Below are 21,042 nucleotides of genomic sequence, written 5' to 3'. Positions count from 1 at the left end.
GTAGGTCTGCAACTGGGATGTCTTTTACCAATAGCGTAGCCTTTGATGGGTCTTTATTTTAAAACTGTCTTTTTACAGCTGTATTTTCCAAGCACACGTTTGAGGTTAAAGCTTTTGAAGTTTTCCTCTCCTAGGGGATAACAGTCTGATTGGCTGACACCTCTCAGTCTGGACAAAATTATAGGTGGTGTCTTGAGGGAGGGGAAGTCCTTCACGTCCTCCTGCACTTCCCTTCAAAGAAAAAAGAACCTTTGGCAGAAGGGTCGGCCAAGTTGAGTTTTCTTGGGCAGCAACAGAGAGCCAGTCTGCCAAACAGCTTTGGTGTAATTCAATTACTGTATCTTTTACAAGAATCCCATTCAGCTTGTCAGGCATAAAGGGGCCTGAATGGGTGTACAAGCACTGAGAGCTGGGAGAGCGAGAAGAATTCAATTTAATGGTGAAGGAATTCCCTTCATTTCTAAAATTACAGTGCAGACAGGCTCAGCCTTTTAGTTCTGTTTTTCAAGAAAGAAGAGATGGACACAGCAGAGATGAGCTGGCAAATCTCCGGCTTGCTGAGGCCAGTGGGTCACCACAATAACGTCATCACTAGGAAAATACCTCACTGAAAGCTCATAATTACTGTGGCTTTCTAAGAACCACTGTCTCCTCGGGATTGACAGACACCACGCAAGCTGAAATAACTAATTGTTTCCTGTGTTCTGAAGTGTAAGACAAACAATGATTCACAGATGAAATATTCATCCTTGTAATGCACGGTGCCTTTGCCAGGCAAGCGGCAAAAATGCGTTGGCATGCGAGGCTGCAGCAAATGACTGGAATGAGGTTGGAAGAAAGGAAGCTGAGTCATATTGTGAGGTAAGAGGATTTTCTTTAAATCGTTCCAAAATACCATCTTATCTTCTGAAATTTCGGTCCTCCAGCTGTAAATGCTAATGACATTCATCTTTGTCCGTCTGTTTTTAAAATCCAAACCTAAAGGGGAGCAAACACATTTAATATCTTATATGGAGAGTGTGTTGAAGTACAAGTTTGGAAAAAGATAAGAAGTAAGAATCCAGTTAACTCTGAGTTTGCTGTACTTTCAAATGGAAACTTAGAATAACTGAAGCAAGTATGGTAAGAGGAAATCTTTGTTAGAAATGTGTCTAACACTTTCATCTGATGAAGTAGCAAATCAATCAAATAGAGCCAACAGGTTTTTTTTGGAATTGACTACATGATGTCTGGTATTTGACTACATGATACCTGGTTTTAAAACAGACTGAAATTAATATTGACGTCTCTTTGTGATCTTCAACAGCAAATGAGACCATTTGCATTTCCATAAGCATTAAGAATAATTATTGGAATACAGTTATTTTTAATGTATGAAATAGTCGCTAGAGGGTAGGTGTCTGACAAAGGCTCCAGAATGCTGCAGAAACAACACTTTTTTTCACGTTTTCCAACTCATAGATTCACAATAAGCGATTAATTTAACTGTTTAACTGTTTGAATCTTAAAGGACAAGATCTGAAAAGTAATAAGAGGTTCTGCTTTGACCACATGGGGGTGCCAAAATCAACACAAACTTAAAGTGCCTCCTCAAATTTGATAAAAGTCACTGACTGTAGCTGCACAATTTTAAGAGACATGTGCCTAAATACTATTTCATCTTTATCTTCACTTTTTGTCAATTTCAGAAGAATGTTTTAATTATCATAATCAAATAATACAATGTGACTGAGGGCTCTTATTCTTAAATGAGTCATTTTGCATAAGCATGTACAGTTTTAGAGTAAATGTATCACCTATATTTGAGAAAAATCTCAAAACTGCTACTTTTTTTGTTTAGACAATTGTGTTGTTATACTTATTTACATGTTTTAATACTTTCATCAGTATGTTTAAAACAGTGACAAATGTCTAGTAAATCTATCTGTGTTTTTTCATACCTGTCAGTCCTTCTAGCCTCTGATTGGTCAGTGCAGTCACATGTGATAAAGAACCAGGAAGTTGATGAACTGTGGAGGTAAAATGCTGCCTGAGAAAGTTACTTACATCCTGCTGATACTTCTCTACATACAAGAGTGACCTAACTACCACACATTGAACTATCACCTTAAAGGTACTTCTTCCTTTTTATACTTTGAATGTATTTTGGTTGTAATACTTTTGTGTGTTTGTCACTGTGGTAGTTTTACACTGTGGTGCTGCTTGCTGCTTTTGGTTAGGGATACCATACACATGCTGCTGTTACCACTGTCAGTGCATATGAAGACCAAACTACCAAAGCTGCAGATTTGAATACTTCAGTATTCATTTCAAAAGTTTTCATAAGAATGTGTTATGGGTTTTTGATAGCTGTAAGCTTCTCTCATCACAGCTTTTCATTGGAGTTAGGGTTGATACAAGTCTAGCTGGTCATTAGATGTATCAGATGCTTTGGCTTGGATGTGTGGGTGATAAATAAACTTCTACTAGTATCTGACCCTGAGCTGTGTTTCTTTTAATTGGATGTATTGAATTAGAAAAAAACACGTTATTGAACTGATCAGTCATATGCTTCAGTGTAAATATGCTGGATTTATCTCAATACGTAGATTGTATCTGTACTGCAAACCTTACAGATCACTAACTTTGAAGGCACTAATGAGTATGTTGCTGTCTATTTTTACACCATGTTAGTGAGCCAACAATACAATGTTTAAGTACTCTGTGAGGGTCCTACTTTTGACATTAGAGATACTCGCCTGTTAACAAGTTGCTGTATTCTTTATAATCCTTTTTCCTGAATCCTTCATTTGTTTATTTGTTTGTAGGAAATTTCTGGAGCACAAGTTAGATATCTCATCCTACAACTGGATTGAGGCTTATACCCCTGATGATAAAGGTAAGACCAATAGTGTTATAGTTAAAGGAGTGACTCTGTTTACTGGCGACTTTCAGTGGAATGTTTTGGTGGACTCCAAGATAAACAGTAGTGCCACCAAAGTAGTAATCTATTAAATAATCCTCCTTTTCCATTGTATATGTGTATATGTATGTTTTTTTAATGTAATTGCTCAAACACAAGGAGGCTGATGTTAACTGTGCTCTGATGTTCGCTAAAGGGCGGTCAAATAGATTTTAACTATAAAAATTTTACTCTAGACGTTCTCTATCCATTGTCTATGTTGCTGCTTGACAATTGTGAAGCTGTGAAATAAATCCAATTACGCAGATTACCAAGAGATACAATTTATGACCTTGAATACAAACAATGTCTGAGCTTTCCACCCTGAGCGTGACGTCACGAGAAAGCGGTCGCTATGGGAGTATGGTCTGTATGTAAGATAAACTCAATGCCACCAGAAACAGGCATCAGAGGAGCAAACAGATATTATACGTGATAAAATGACTTGTTTTTAACATATAGCCGCTGGATTTTGGTCTTTTTCACTATTTTACCAAACTTGTAAAACATAGGTTCTCTTTTTTTGCCCTAAATCCTGCAGAATACTTCTCTAACCAACTACACTTAAGTCAGAGTATATTAGCTGCTGAGTTGTATAATGGACAGATCCTAATGTATCATTTTATAGTTTCCAGACAGTCTGAAAAATATCCTGACTCATATTTTTATATATCAATACTCAACGTTTGCTCTATTGTGTAGTGGTACTGCTTTTTTTCCTTGAAGCTTGAAAAAAACTAGCATGAAAGAGATGCTCTTTCTTTCAGGTGAGATGCAATGCCCCTGCTGTGGGGTTAACTCGGAGCAATTTAGCATTACTTGACCATGTCTTAACCAGAAAATGTGTTTTGATATTTCTGGAGTTTTTTTTCCCCCTTCTTGATTGAATTTGCAGTGCATCCACCCCATGCTGTGTTTAGTGGAAATGTTTGTCAAATTTCAGCTTCTTAATATCAAGAGCAGTGGGAAAATATGATATCAAAGTACGTCCAATTTTGACGGGCTGTCATGCCAAACAGCTTGTTTCCATTAGAAGTCAGTGAAAGCAGCAGTGTGTCATATAAAATATAAGGAAAGTACAATCTGCTTATTTTTTATATTATCAATATGCATCTAAGATAGTTTGAATTGGTGATAAATGCATGATGAATTCAAACATTTCCTGTTTAAATGAAAGACAATCTTATTTTCTTCAAGGTTGAGATCACAGTTTCAAAAGTGAACCTGAATTCATCATCAACTGTGTGACGGAAAAAAGGAAAACCTTAAATGGCTTCTTGGTTAATATGACTGCTCAGAAATGGTCTTTAAAAAATAATGAAGCATTATGAATCCAGTTGCAGTCGCTCCATTTCAGACAGCAAACATGCATTCAAATGTTAAGCTGTCCAGAAAGACTCTGTCTGGCTGAACCGCAAAGCCCATCACTTTCTTTTATATCTCCATGCATAATTCATCTGTCTTTGTATTTACAACCCTCCAAGAATTAACCTGTCACAGATCCCCGAGAATAATGCCGACATATCTCTATCTGTCAAGTGCTCACCTCATACACAGCATCCAACCTGCACACGTTCAAACAAGCCATGGATATTATGCATCATCAGCTGACAGAAAACAAGAGACAGGGAAATTAAAAAGCCAAGAGACAAAAGAGGTGGCAGGCGAGTGAAAGAATAAATGATGACTCCCCCCCTCTCCGGGAGTCAGGGGACATGTTGCATGTCATCCCGGTGTCTTGGTACGCAGTGGTGCGGTGATGATGTGCTGGGCAGGGCCAGTTCAGAACAGAGTCAAGGGCACAGGGTTGACAGGAAGCTAAACGCTCCAACTGTTCCCTGTCCCCAAACAAATATATGGATGAATGAATCCCCACCAACCCTCCACCCTCAAGAAGGAGGGCTACAAGGATCAAAGAGGGGCAGTGGCATTTTCCAACATGACCTCTGAACTTCTGTTATTTAAGTGACAGAAGACGCTTTTCATAATAATAATGCCCAAACTGGTCTGAAACACGCACAGGCTGTCTCCAACATGTCTTCCAAGTTTGTTTATAATACACTATTCATACAGACCTGTGCACGATAAGTCAAAGGAGTAGTTTTCAAAGTTTCTACAACACTCTGCTAAATGCTAGTTTGCAGTGCAGTTTCTATGCTTCTCATATCCCCAGGTCCTGATTCCGCTGCATTGTCTGCATGTTGTGCACAGGAAACGATGCTTACTACACCTGAGTGTACTATGTTGGAGTTGGATCTGATAGATTTTGAGCAACAGTTGATAATGCTGCAATTATTGTAAAGAAGGAAAGAGAGAGGATGGAATGTACGGCCTATGAATTAGCAAAGGTGGCAGTATAAAAAGTGTTGTAAATGCAGGAAATGATGGTGCTAATGGACCAATCAGAGGGCTTGCAGTCTGCATTGTTTCAACACTTTGGTACATTTTTGAGGAGGTGCACGTCAGGCTTCTTACGTAGGCTCCTGCATAAGTACAGGGGTAACGCAAACATAGATTCAACATAGAAGTGTAAATCAGGCTTGAGTGTATTGTGCAGAAAAGAGGGTAGTGAGTGAGTGCATGGGGGAATAAATAAAGGCATAGCCACAGGATCTAATAACAGAGTTAGTCAGTTGAATTGACATGATTCATTCTGATGTATAGCATTTATGCATGGTAATAGAAAATACTTATGCATGATATTTATTGTTAACCTGAATGAGTTTAAAATGCAATAAGATGCAATTACAAAAAAATGAAAATACAACAAAAATCTCCACATGGGCCACATAAGTAATTTTATGGAATTGTGGTTGTATTTTGCTGTGGTCTGGTATCTTTTATTGTAGCAATTGGTTTCACGGGCTCCTGCAGTAATGTTGAATTAAATATTTTGTGAACTGTTTACTGTTAACGTTTTAGTGTTAGCAACTTTGCATGTTTCTGGTGTATGTTGAGGGTCTTGAAGTACATACTTTGTTAAATGAAGCACTTGGTGGTACCTGGCTAAATGTGCAGCCATTGTCTATTTTTGCTCACTTGCATCAGGAATTTTTTTTACACTACTTACTTACAACATACTCCACGCAACCCCTGCAGAATCAGTGACCCAGTTCGGCCACCCCAGTCGAAAAAGTCTGGACACGACCCTGCCTCCTGCTGCTCCAGCTTCCTCCCACAGTGGAGAGACATGCTGGTTAGGTTATCTGGTGACTCTAAATTGTCTGAAGGTGTTAATGTGACTTTGTCTTTGTCTCTATGTGTTAGCCCTGTGAATGACAGGCGACCTGTCCAGGGTGCCTCTTGTTCAGTGACAGCTGGGATTGACTCCAGCTCCCAGTGACCCTGAATGGTCGAAGCGGTTTAGATAATGGATGAAGTGAAACTTGATAGAACTCATGTGATTAGTAGAAACACACCATGTGGAGACACAGCATCAGCATGAAGTTCAAATTGAGCTTTTGTCCATACCAAGTCCTTAAAATGAGGCTGCTGAAAGTGCAATCTGAACCAGAGCACTACTCTTCAAGTTGAACAAACAATAAGCTAAAAAATGCTAAAATACTCATAAAAACTGAGGCAATAACTTTCTATCGGTTCATGACCTCATGTGGCTACTTTTTAGTTATGTGTAGCATTTCTTTTTCATTGTTAAAAGTCAAAAAAAGGACATTTCAGGACACAAACTCTTGAAATCTTGCCAGTGAACTAGACCCTGCAGCAATCGCTGTATGTTTCCTCAAAAATCTGACTGGCAAAGCAAGTTCAGAGTATATAAACATCTTCTGAAGGAGCTCAAGGCCCTTGCCATTCTGCAGATTCACTATTTCTGTCAATGACCTCCCAGCCTAAAGGTTACTTCCCTTTGTCTTGTCTGTAATCTATTTCTCTCTCCAAAGTCTATTACATCAGCTCTTGTGGGCACATAAGACACAGATTGAAAGTTCACAATGACTCCAGTCATTGCCAGCAAAGATAAGTCGGCAGCATTGACTGTCAATAACGTGGCAGTCTCCGAGCAGCTTAGTTGGAGCTCTCGTCTCGTCTCTCCTTCCTAAGCCTCCGAGGGGGCCGAGTGGTGAACTGGCAGCCTCGACTCCTTTCATCCATTCTGAGAGAGCTGAATAAAGTTCAGAGGAATTACAAGAATCTACCAGTTAGTCGCAGAGTAGCTGGAATAAGCAACATTGCTGAATCAGTCACACAAATGTTTGTGCACTGCTAACATGACGCGGACACATCAGCATGCTGCAAATACTGCAGAGCAAGTGAGCCAAGGGTGCTATAGCTCAAAGCTAACATTGATTCATTTAGATAAACGGAAAGATCAGCGCAGGAGATGTGGGAGAGCAGAGTGTCTTTCAGCTTCTTACTCCAAGATTTGTCCTGCCACTTTTCAAACCTCTGGGTGAAGAATTTTCCAATCAGCAGGGTGCTAATCCAAACACTGCTGCACCACGACTGTCACACGGTGGTCCATTCAATCAAACAGAAATTATTTACCCAGCAGAGTTAGATCATGACGCGGAGGCAGCCATCTGCCACTCTTTTTTACACGTTCAAACAAATAAATATGCTCATACTTTGCAACTACAACACATGTACTCCAAACTGCATGAAAATGTAACCTCCTCTCTCCTCAGTAAATCAAAGTAAATGGCATTAATTCCCTAAAGCCAACCTGATTTGGAGTTATAGAAGAGAAAAGTGCTGTAATTAAAACACTCTGGTGTGTGTTCACTATATCAGAACTGATTCTAAGAGGTTTGAGATGCAGATGTCTTTCAGCAGGCGTTCTCTTGCATTAACAGCTTGTGCCCATGTGGCGCAATAGTCTAATAAATGTCTCGCCTACAAGCATTCAAATGAGGCTAATTAGATAATTTGTACTAAAGTATGAAAAAGCTGATTATTACGAATGTCTTTATTTTAGTGCATTAGTCACAACAGAAGGCATGACTGAGAAATAATTCTACTATTGTACAAATTTGGTTGGAATTAATCATTAGAATAACCGTGCATCTATTTGAATCCTTGAGCTTGCACCTTGTGTGTTACTGTACTGAGTTTAAAAAAGGGCTGAAGCCACTATTGACTGATAGTGAGTGACAGTGCCACAGTGCACCACAGGACAACGGCCTTAATACCAACACATTTTGCAGAACCCCTGAAGGTCTGCTGCTAAAAATAAAAACAGGGCTAACTCCCCAATGCATCACACCTGTCCTCCTCTCTGTTTATCCCGGACTCTCTTTATCTCATGCCCCAAACATTCAAAAGAAAGTACAACCAAAAAACCAAAAGGGTGTCTTCATTATTTCACCCATAAAAGTCAAGCTTTAAAGTTGTAAAAGATCAACTCCTGAATGATGAATGCCCTTTCCGCGAGCACAGACGCTGTCTAAGCTGAAATCTGCAAAGCTAACGTTGGATGTAAAACGAAAAAAATATCCTTGAACGGCAGAGATGAGAACGGTAAGCAGAAGGCAGAGGGTGGGAGGAGAGGAAGAGAAGGGGGAAAGGCAAAGGGAGGGACATGCAATCTTTGACCATCCGCCATGAGGCAAAACAACTCCTGGGGAAAGTGATTAGACCGAGCTCACAACTGCAGGCAACTTAGTGATTGGCTGAAAGAGCTCATTTACATGCTCCTCTCATCTCCCACAAACTCTGAGGAAGCACCGGTGGATAAGGTCACCGGTCTCAGTCTGCCTGTGTGCCAGACGAGAGTGTAAACAGATCAAACACACAACAGCTGTTTAGGTGAGTGCAGGAGGAGCCGTGTTCCCGATCATCTGGACAATGATGACCTCGGGTTCATGTGGGAGGTGATGGACATTTTTGGCAGTGAGACATAGGATTGTCTGAAAAGTTGCATAACAGAAGCTTTTAGTCTTGCCAAGGTACAGATTGAATGCACACGTGGTGTGGGCGGAGGGGGCTTTGGGCTGACAGGCACAGTCTTCTATCCAAAAGTTGAATCGGATATCTTTTTTCCTGTATCAGTGGTTTGGTATTCTTTGTACTGCTTCACCTGCAGTTTCCACCGACGTCTAAAGAAGTGCATTGATATAACATTTATAAATATTAGTTATTATAATTTTAATCTGTTGCTCTCAGGTTGAAACTAATCTCTAATTAGGACTTTTTAAGAAGTCGGTGTTTCCAATTTTTAAATTTTCCAATCATACTTTAAACGTCAGTAAAGCTTGGTGAATCTTGGCATGCAGACAACTTTGCTTACCCATTGAAAAAATAGAGCACACAACAATAACCTGATGGATAATCAATCTAAATCTATATAGCAACTATCTGCAACCTAATTCAGTCAATGTTTAGCTGTAACCCAACTGCTCATGTCACAATGGCTAACAAGGTCACAAAGCCAATGTGCTGGTACATTCAAAGCTCCTGTGAGGAGTTTTTAAGCTGGTTATAAAACACACTGAAATAAATAATGCTTCCATGCGAGCTACAAAAGCAAACAAGACCAACAGCGAGAGGACTGACTATTTCTGCACAGTTATTTTTGATGATTGAAACGGCTGCTGTGGTTTGAGTGTCAGACAAAATGATAAACCGCACACTGTGGAAACAGTTTTTTTCACATTTTCTACTGCAAAAATTCTCAGAGTGATACATTAGACTGTTAAAAGAAAGTGTGATGAAGAAATTCTGTAGGAAAAAAAAACATAACTTTAACTTTAGTGCAGGACAAGGACAACACAGAGAAAAGCTAACCCTGGTGGGATGAGCTCTAGCCCAGACAGCCTTCACGCCCTGGCTCTGCCTTCTTTCTTTGCTTTTCTGTGGGTTGTGGGGACCATTTGTGACCATGTGGTAAGGTAGCATTGGTACCTTGTGTTTATCTCAAAGTACAGCTTGGTCCACAGGAGGTACCAAAGCCATCATACACCTAGAGTCCCTTTATAGGAGCTTTAAGGCAATGTTATCTAACTTATTCTAACTCGTAAGCATGCGAACATTTGCTAATTCCGACTATGGCTTTATTTTATGGGGATGCCATTCGTTTGACATTAAAAAAAAGGTTGTAAAAACTTTAATGTCAGTCACAGTAGACGGCTGTCTACACGAGTCTGGTTCTGCTTGAGGTTTCTGCCTGTTAAAGGCAGTTTGTCCTTTCTAATGTAACTTGTTAAATGCTGCAAAGTGCTCTGCTCATGGTGGATTAAGATGAGATCAGACTGAGTCCTGTCTGTAAGATGGGACTGGATCTCATCCTGTCTTGATGTTGGGTCTTTGTTAATAATATAGCATAGAGTACAGTCTAGACATGCTCTGAAAACTAGCCGACTGCTGTGTTGGTACTTGCCCTCGGGAGGAAATGAATGACTCTACTACATTTCATGTCTAAATATCCATCTGATAGTTGTTTAGATATTTCAGTCTGGACTAAAGTGGCTGACCGGCTGTCTGAGTGACTGACAAATCTTTGGAGACACACTTGTAGCTCAATCATTTTCTATTTATCCCCTTGTTTGGAAAGTTATGAACACATTTTCAAAATTAGATGCTGAATTTTCCCTCAGCACTTGTGGTGACGTGCATCACAAGCTTTGCCAGAAAGAGGATGGAATAACCAGGACTACCACCACAATATCCACCTGAAGCCCGAACGTAATTACTGGGTTCTGCTCCTATAGGTTAGCTTTCTAGCATCACTAATGTAGATGCAGCTTTCATGTTTCATTTTTAATCTGTAAGTGTTTGAAATTCAACAACAAAACCTCTTTTTGGGTACAAAGTAGCTCACCACAAGGTTACAACCACAGAGAGTTCTGCAAACTTCAGGTAAGCCAGCATTAATCGGGTACATGTAACATTTGACAGACTTTCCTTCCTAGCAGCTGGCCTACTGTATTATCTTTATAAGCTTTATAATAACTTACAGTAGTGTAATCAGTGAATTAACACCAAGGTATAAAACATTCTGAAGAATAAAGTATGACCATGAAAAACTTTGAAGGTATCTAATATGTAAGGGCTTGTGAAAATAATGAATGCAATATGAATGGAGTACACTTTTCTATTAAATTTTCTCTCCAATTGAACTAAAGGGAAAACATCTAATTGTGATGAGGCGTTTTTAACCACCAACAGTCACTTGAGTGAAATGACTCATCAGTCCAACCCGCTGCCTTTCCTTTGTTCGTTCGCTCCTCTTGTAGTCTTAATGTTTTGTATTTAGAGTGATCTAGCTGACTGATAAAGGTTCCACGGTTCGTTTTGATATAAAGCTTCATAGAACGTCACACGCAACAAGAGACCGGCTCTTTTTTCATCCTACAGTGGCATTAAATGTCTCGGTGCCATCTGGAGCTGCGAGAGTAAAAAAACTCCCCTTTTAAAGATGCCCGTTTTAATTGGTAAATATTTACTTGCAGGAGCTCTCGGTGGGCACACACACGCACGACTTCTAATGAAGCACTTTAAAGCCTGTGGGCTCTTGCTGCTTACTTTGAGTGTGATTCTTAACAAATTCAACCTGGGCTTGAACTGTTGATAATGGTTGATAAGGCTTGGTGAAACAAGGCTAAACACTGCACTGAGACTGCACTGCATAATAACTGTGGCAGCACAATTACCCTGTCACTGTTAACACTGATCCTTCGCTGCGTCTTTGTTTGTGTGAGTGTGCAGTGAGTGTGTATGTTAGAGTGTGAGCTTGATTCCACTGTGTAGGTGCAGGGCTGTTTACTGTTTTGTATGCGTATCAGCATGTGATTATAAATGTGTGATAAATATATATTTTTTTCATCCATATGGCGTTGATCTTTTCTGTTAATTTACAATATCACTTGTATCTCTGGGATGAGATAAGCTTCATAGGTTGCAGGAAAGAAAAAAACATTAAAGTTCTGCAGCTGCATGCGACTTTTTGCAGGAGTACACATCTCAAGGGTACGTGATATAGTTTTGCATAAAATAATGCAAAAGGGAGGTATCGTCTACTTCTTTTTTTCTATAAATCTGTCCTCTCTGGCTCCTCAGATCTCACAAGCTTTATCCATACACAAAATCCATAAAGAAATTAACATCAGAACTGCTGCAAAAGCATTTTTTGTTTACGTCACTCAACAGATGAGCAGAGAAACGTTTGTAACTGTAAATCACCTCTATTGCCCGCTGCATGTATATAGTTCATGTGACTCTATTCTTTCTATGCCTGGGCATGTCTGAGATGCACATTTGATTATGTATGCATAAGTATGTCCAAAAAAGCCTCCATGTCCTTGTGCACTACATGTTTTACTGCAAATGTGTGTGCAAATGTGCATGCACCTATTTAGTTTTGCATTTATTGATGTGTGTGTGCGTCTTTCATGCGAGTGCGCTGCACTTGTATCCTGATGCGCATCTCTGTCTGTGTGTGCATCAATCTTTGCTGCAGTGGCAGCACATTGCCTTGTATGCACTGCTCTCCAACCCTGACCCAGTACGTTGTGCGATTCTGCCTACAGCCTCATTTGTCTCCATCAGGGGACGGCCGAGGTTACGACTCACCAAAGCGCAGTACGTTTCTGGCGGATCTCCACACGTGATATTTGGGGGGTCGAGGGCCACTCGCAGGTACTTTGTCATGTCTGTGGCTTCTGGCTGACAGGCCATGTAGTCCCATGCCAGGCCCTCCTCTGTGTAGATCTGGGACTTGCACACGTCATAGTGTCCCCATGCCGCTGGGTAATGCTGCATGGCATGTGCCACGCTGGTGCACACAGCTTGCAGAGTGATGAATACGGGCCAAAACATTGCTGATTCTTTGTAGTTGATGTGGAACCTCTCTTTTTTTCTTTACAGCTGCTTTTCAGTAACAGATATGACAGTGTCGCTGGGAATTTTCTAAACTAACTGCAGCTTTGCACGATGCAGAAGCTCATTTGGGAACTGAGGCAGCATGTTACTACTTTTGAGTGAGCAGCTTCAGGCAACCATTAGCCCCCATTCACTTCCTTTTTTCTCAGATTTTTGCCACTTCTGCCTGGCTGATGAGGTGTGTCAACAAGTGAGCTTCTTCACAAGTGTCGAGCACTGATGAAAGGGTCAACAAGCGGTCAGAAGGGATGTGCAGAGCAGGGTGACACTCCTCATAAGTCAGTGGCTGTCAGACGCCTGAGTTGGATCTCCTGTTGTTTTTGCCACAGGCTGCATCCTAAAGGACAGAAGAAAAAAATCCTTAAATAGCCTGCAAAAACACATAAAAACACTGGAAACACAGTATTAAAATTTTAACAATGCTTCAACATGGTTTAAGGGCACTGGGATAAGTAGTGTGTCTCAGTGCACACATACATTATGCACACAAACACAATCCACTGTTTATATGAAACCCTCAATAATAACCTTGCCAAAATCACTGTATACAATTCAAATGGGCCTTGTTCTGCAAAGCCTAATCTCCATTTGATTTTCATACAAAAAGGCTTATTTCCATGTGTCAAGTCACGACATTTAAGTTATTGCTTTTTCCCCACTCTTGCTCCCCGCTAGCCGAATCCGGAGTTGCCTTTGTCCTAAAGCCTTTAGAGGTATTTGGGAAATATTAAAGTAAAATTGGGAGACAGAAATGGTCTATTTGAGGGATTGTACATTTCTCAGAGCTATCACAAGCCATCAGTCAGATGGCCTAACTCGTCAGGTAATGGTGCCTGGCAGCAGTCAGTGGAGACCGGCACGATCTCAATGTCTCAGGTAAAAAAGGAGTGTGTTAGCTGGGAAATAAAATGGCGCTGCTTTACTCAGCTCAAACAAGGTAATGACACTGTAAATAGGAGTTAAGTTACAGATGAATGTCAATATGCAGGAATGGCTTGAAGTTCTTGTTATTCCTGGAAGTAGATGTAACCTGTGCCCTCTACGAGCATGCATAGTTATCCTCCATTAACACAGCTTACAGGTTGGCAATGCTGCATTATGCATATTTAATCCAACCCAGACTTAAATAATGCCTCATAAAACCAGCCGCCTCATGCAGTTGAACCTCTAACTTTCCGGTCAGCAGCTTCTTACTCTTCCCTCCAGGCTACATCCGACCCTCTGTGACTAAAAGTCATTGCTGAAATACAAATTTTTCCAGGTAAGCAGGGGTTTGGAGCATGTGGAGAGTCTTTTGTGTTCAGAGGGAAAGAGCTACTTTTTCAGTTTGTGTCAGAAGATTCAAGTTTTTATTTATCAAGAGATAATCGAGTCAAATCAAATTAATTAAGGAAGGGATTTTAATTATGAAAGGACAAAGATTCAGATGAGATTCAGGAAGCAGAATCTGTTCTTAATAAGACTCTGTGTCTCTCTCTCTCTCTCTCTCTCTCTCTCTCACACACACACACACACACACACACACACACACACACACACACACACACACACACACACACACACACACACACACACTCACACTCACATACACAGTCAGATTTCTGTGCTCCTTGCCGACATATGGAGGCATTAGGATTCAGTATTTTAACTTGGCCATCTTGTCTCAGACTGCAAATTGTAACAATTTGTGCAGGTTTTTTTTCCCACATTCAAACCAAATATTGCTTTCCTCCCAGCCTAATGTCCTTTTTAACAGAATGACTACAGGCTTGAATACATTCCAACCAGAATGAAAGATGTTCATCCGAGCCTGAGAAATGATCTGCTCTGCTATTCAGCCTGGACGGACCCTTCAAAGTGAGCCCTGTCAGGAGGTACGGGTGGCGGGCTTCATTTGACAGACCTCTGCTGGGAAAAGGGAAGAAAATGTTGGAAAGAATTTTGGCTCTTTAAATGTGCTCATGTCAATCATTAAGACTTCTGTAAGACGGGCCAATTACAAATTTGTTAACGCAGATGGAGCTCGTGAGCGATGGATGCGTGGCATCTTTCATTGGAGATACGTGTATCACGTTTCATAAATATAAATGTCAGTCTGAGATCACAGATGTGTCATGGGATGGACGACTCTCATCTCTCTTACACACACATGCACCTGGATACGCCCTCGTTTCATAACAGCAAGGCTGACTTTCATTATAAAGGCAGTCAAATTAGGTAGCAGCAGCGGGGTGGTGGAGGTCGCTTATCTTATTTTTATTTAATAGGGAACATTCAAAGCTAATAAGTGACAGCAAATGGAGCTAACCAGGGGAATATTGGATTTAATTCATAGACACCTGGAGTAATGAAATCTATACAGATGAAAGAAAGGTGTCGGATGCTCAGCAGACCTTCGTGGACACGTACCATTTAACATCAGAGCTCTACTAAGGAAAGGAAAGACGCATGCATTATAAACTGCTTTAAATCGCTTCTGTGCTCAAGGGATGATTTCTGCATAAAATAAGAGTTCTGACACCGTTTAGGAAGCCAATTTGTCTCTTGCAAAAGAATCCAAAGAAGATTAATTAATCTAGGAGTCTAACTTTGATTCATACATTCCTTTATGCTTTCCTGATTCATGTATAGACCTTAAGATTGACATTTCTCATTAAATTACACCAAAGAGCCACATTTAAGCAGAATTATAATCTTCCAGCCTTGTGTCCTCCCTGTTCCTGCATCTACACCTCCATCTACACCTCAGCGGCCTTTCAGAGATTTAAGGAGAAGCTCAGGAATGTCATAATTTTCTCTGAGAAAAATATGAGGTCAGATTCTATATTAAAAGTCATCAATATTTGAGCAGCTCTCCGTATGCAGGGAGAGAGGGAGCTAAGAGCTGAGGGTGACCACCTCTCCTTTCCTCTCTCTCTCTATCTATCTCTCTCTCTCTGTCTCCCTCTCTCTATCTATCTCTCTCTCTCTGTCTCCCTCTCTCTCTCTCTCTCTCTCTCTCTCTCTCTGTCTCCCTCCATCTCTCTCTTTTCCTTCACTTGTTTTTGAAGCCTCTGAAACACCCCCTTGTGTCCGCTTGCATTCCATCCCCTGGGCAGCTCAAGCATGGCAGAGTGTTTTAAAAGTCAGCAGGCAGCCCGTGCCCCGTGGCTTATATTGGTTACAAACTCCCAGCTAGACTCTTAAAAACCTGTGGCGGATGTTTTTCTTTTTTCCATTCATTTTATACTAATCCTGCTAAAGTGTGGCTTTGCTCTCAGTCTCTGAATGTAGCTTTTTTTCTGATCCCGACCCCTGGCATTAATACAGGGCAATGTGGAGAGGAGCTGTCCATGGTGCTGAAATTCACAACGTGTGCTCCTAAATTCAAAGACCAGTACCTTCAATACTGACATCAGTGATTGTAACATGACACTTGAATTGATTGCAAAATAAATAGCAACAAAATGAACCCACACTGATCCTCCCTCTGTGGTTCCTCCTGCAACAATTGCTTTGTTTTTGCTTTTACTTTAGGCACCTACTCTGGATTTTGGATGCTCACAGATACAATACTGCCACGTTGTGTTTATTGATTTCTCTGACTTCCAACCAATAACTTCTGATCCACAGCCAGTTCAAACTGTCTGATGCTTTGTAGCTGGCCGATGAGTGCAACAATAAACGGGTTAATGCTTCCAACGTCCTCCGAGCCAAAATCCAACCCTTCCATATGAGTCACAGTGGGATCGACTGGCAAGCAGAAGCATGTCTGTTCTGGCACACGTTTGTGTTCTTATTGTCTCTTTCCTCCTTCGTCCCCCCCCTCCATGTCTTTGTCTCTCTGCCTCTCAATAGCAGCAATAGATCCATAAGCACATAAAACATACAATCAATGTCCAGAGGGGCTGCACTTTTGACCTGTGCAATTGGAGACACTTCTTTGTTTACAACAAGGGCTGGCTGTGCTCTCCTGCAAAGACTTTTTCTCCCAGAGAGGATGTGGTTGATGTGTTGACAATGTGAGGGTCTCTCAGTGTGGAGCCCAGCCAAAGATTCAGGGATTCAGCCTGCACCACTGCCACACATGAAACCTGCTGCCATACATTATTCAAAGTTCTCCTCCCGAAGCTCTAACATGCAAAAATGCAGAGCATGTTGCAAACAATTTAAAATTCCAGGACATGTAAGATTCATGCAATCAGAAACACAGGACTGACAGCAGGGAAGACATCAAGTCACTTTGTGTTTTTTCTGCTCATGTTGATCATTTCAATTAAGAACTTGAAGTAGTAAGGATATTTGCATCAACAGGACTTGTGTTCTGTACTGAGACAGATTTTTTGCGCAGGGGCGAGGCACACCTAGATCTGACCTGCTGCGCAACAGGTTAAAGACTCATTAAATCCTTTATTTAGCAACTGGGGGAGTATTTGTAATTAAAGCAGCTTTTAACTCATACAGGTTAAATCCAGATTTTTGTTCTTTCACTTTCTGCATAGCGAAGAAAACATCTGTGCAGTTAAAGTTAAAAATACAACTTATAAAACGCTGTGGCTGCAAACGGCACAATTTTTAAATTCAATTTCTCCCGAGCTGCTCATTCCTTATTCATTTAACCGACTTCAAATCTGATTACAGCTAACGTTCCGCCCATGAAACAGCCCACTGTAATTACCCCATTATCGCTCATTTAGTCACGATTGTCATCATCATTCAAGTGACGGTTTTCATTAAAGGAAATAGCACAACAAGAATGCTGAAAACACAACAATACTCACATTTAAACGCGCTCCTTGAACAACAAGCTCATTCAACAAGTTATGCACTGCAGAGAGTAGTTGCAGAAAGGTCTTCGTGCGCCTCTGAATCGTCTCGTTCTGATTTATTCGAATTTCGCACCAGATGGAACAATAAAAGCAAAACGTGCGCAGAAAGCGCGCATTCACGCGGAGAACGCGGCGATTTCCTGTCTTTAAACTTTTCAATGAACTTTTGCTGTCTCTAAAGCAGCTTTATTTCCTTCCAAATAACGTTTCTGGACTGCCTCACATGCAGTCCTTTCTGTCCGCGCTCACAAACGCCGCCGAGTTTCGACTGGTGTCCACACGAGCTGTTTGGCTTTACGCAGCGCTGCTCCTGGCGCAGCGTTCATAGGAATGGCACACGACAAATACTTCAAGTAGCTGTTAAGGGGATTCAGAGTGTGCTCGCAAATTCTTTATAGCACATCAACGCGCTTTAAAACACATCCCAATGCGGAGCAACTCTTTGGAAGGACTGATTTTTCAGCCCAGCCGAGTTGTGGACCGGAGACGAAGGGAGCGATAAGCAATCTTTCTCAAATGGAGCCACTATGTCCAGTTACAAACGAGCGCTCCGCCGGGTCCTAAAGATAAAGCTGACATTTGTGGCTGCTAAATATTAACTTTAACCGCGGTTGTCGTATTTGTATTACGTTCCTTCAGAAGTTTATTCTCGTTGTTCTCCTCTGGTTCGTAGTCTGTTCCACAATCTGGTTGATATTGTGTTTAAAATGAAAGTTTCTTTCAATGACGCTTTATACGTTCCATATTTATCCCCCTCTGTTTTATTGAATCTGAATTAACTTGAGATTTCATTGATTGATTCGTAATCGGAGATATATTATATTATCCTAAGGATGATTTCTCTATTTAAAGTGATTACTGCTCAGCAATAAGCTGCATCGCTTTTTCCACGGCAGCGTCCAACATCTGCAAGCCGAAGTGCACTGATGTCATTCCGGATAACACAACAGTTAGCTGTAATCGTGATCACACTTTTCACCTATTACGGTAGAATACATTTAATATTTACACCCTGTAAAATCTAGCCTATGAGCACACTCATTGAGGTTTTTATTATCACATTTCAGGAGCCATTAAACTGACAAGAGATGCATGTGGAGAGTATATCCACAGAAACTTAACAGAGGCGAGTCCTCAGGGCAGAAAAAACACGGAACAACACAATTAAAATGCAGCCGAAGTTGGAGGAAGAAAATCGAACTAGAGGGGAATTATAATCCGAATATTTCGGCTTGTTTTTTAAAATCTCCCTCAGGTTAAACACAGATAATTACCAACACAACACCGCTTCAGGACTAGGTAATTTCGAAAAAACAAACAAAAGAAGATCTTACCTTCCATGTAAGGATAAGGGGGGAATGGTATTACGCTTGCCAAAAGAGGGAAAAGGAAAAACTCCCCTGGCCGGAGTTGTTGCTGTAATTATTCGGTGGTTTTTGCAGGCAGAGCTGGAAGAATAACTACAGTGAGGTGCGTCTCCCGGGCTCCCTTGGCGAGGAGTCATAGATGTCACCCTCTCCACTACAGGGTGCCAAGCTTCACGGCAAACAACCGTGGTGACAGGTCGCTTTGAACACGCATTTTAATTGTGCTGTAATGCCAACTGGTGGAGATTGCACGATAGGAACAACCGCGCCCACGTGAAGGTCACAGCTGTAATTGAGTCGAGCGTTTTCCATGTCGGTGCAATAGAGGCACAAAAGTACCCAGTTACTCTGTAGCCCTTATTTTCTCCATTCATATTTCTAAGGGGGTGTAACATGATTGTGTTCACTCAAAGACAGACATAGAGGCAGTTTTTTCTCCTCCTGCTCTTCAGTTTTCTTACATTATACTCTTTTTCTCACTATTTTGTGTTATCTACTTAAAAGCATTTTCAGCACCATGGACAGCTCATTCGCCCCTAAATGCAACTTTATCACAAGCTGGAGTGGATTTTCGAAGTAAAAAGTGTAACATTACACATGAAAACGATCTGAAAGTACCCCTGAGATAGTTTGTAACCTAGTTGCTTGCCTTTAAGGCTGTTTATCATAGTTAAGAATAACATGTGCTTACAAAACAATCCTATTTTACCCAATTTTAGATATGTGGTTGTCCTTTTTCCTCCCTCTGTACATCTATCATCCATTCATTCATCCATTTTTTGGAAATGTAAAAATAAACCCACTGGAATGAACCAACTTTTTTTCAAGGGGTCTCTTTGACCATCTTTGATTCGCTCATTCCATCTCTTACACACCAGATATCCGAATACAGTTCCTAGTCTAAAACCAAACTCCTTCTTTAGTTCTGTATCACTACTTTTAAGCAGAATGTACGTTGAGCTACTAAATGTTTAGAATGCCCCCAAATAGAACCACAGCCTGTATTGATTTATTTCAAATTAATATGCAATGAAACCCCTGTAATCCCATTAAAAAGTGGCAATGCCGTTTCTGTTCTGATAAAGGCAGATTTGGTTGGGACCAGGGCTGAATGACAACAAGTCTCTCCTTTCCATTGAGGTAAAGTGCCTCACATTGTATCAGAAGGCTCAGCTTTTGCTTGGAGCGGCTGCTGCTCTTGACATTTCCATTAAATCATTCCTCCTGGAAACAGTACCATTCACCCTGACACACACTCACATACATGACTGTGCAGGCTCACTTGATTCTAACCAAGTTAGATGGATGGATAGATGGATTACACCACAGTAAAAGAAACCTTATGGAGTGATGCTGGTTTAAAGCAGGCATAATGTTTACACTTGCTTTGCATGTTAATATCAGCTAATTGCCATTAAAAACAAAGTATAGCAGTGGGGTCTGGGGAGGGCACATTTAAGGGGAACGAACATAGATAGTGTATAGAAGATGGAGGATTACACCACTTACAAGTTCCTTTAACCTGCAGTTTTACTACTGACCAACAGGGGGAGACTCCACTGGATTTATTCTTCACAGGGACTGTATTCGTCCGCACTTTAGCTTCCAAAAAAACAAGATACTGACAGCTGTCATGCGAACCTTAGCATTCGAAAAGGGTATTCACAAAATAATGGGTGATGTGCAGGAGGCTTTTTCTACTTCTTTTATGTAGTTTTTCTTTAAGGGTATTTAATCATAAATCAGAGTAATGAACGAGAGAAACATTTGACCTGATGTGGAGGAAATGTCAGAGAAATACAATTCATCTGCACCAATATTAATGAAATCCATCAATCATTTTACTCAGAACTACAGATGTCAACCACATCATCGTGCCTTTCGACTATTATACAGCTACTAAACCCAAGTGAATCACAGTTTTTTTTTTTAGGGACAATATATATATATTGATTTTTAACAATGGACAGAGTAACAAACAGATGAGTAAAAAGGACTGGTTTTGTTAATTTGAAGAACTGAAAAGGACAGGCAAAAAAAATGGAACAAAAAAAAACTAATTCAAAAAGGAGGAATCACAGTTGTGTGTGAT

At 40.7% G+C, this 21,042-nt stretch overlaps 1 protein-coding gene across 1 annotated transcript in view; it reads right to left on the bottom strand.

The window, feature by feature from the left end:
* LOC117826286 (netrin-G1-like) overlaps window positions 1-21,042 on the bottom strand; it is a 95,022-nt gene that overhangs the window by 61,565 nt on the left and 12,415 nt on the right. Inside the window, 1 exon segment of the mRNA XM_034702239.1 lies at window positions 12,467-13,112. Coding sequence (XP_034558130.1) covers window positions 12,467-12,712 — 246 coding nt within the window. The 5' untranslated portion in view covers window positions 12,713-13,112.

This window comes from Notolabrus celidotus, chromosome 15 (genome assembly GCF_009762535.1).
Source record: "Notolabrus celidotus isolate fNotCel1 chromosome 15, fNotCel1.pri, whole genome shotgun sequence".
Taxonomy (NCBI): Eukaryota; Metazoa; Chordata; class Actinopteri; order Labriformes; family Labridae; genus Notolabrus; species Notolabrus celidotus.
The sequence above is the reverse complement of the archived record's forward strand: the minus strand, read 5'-3'. Positions and strand labels throughout refer to the sequence as shown.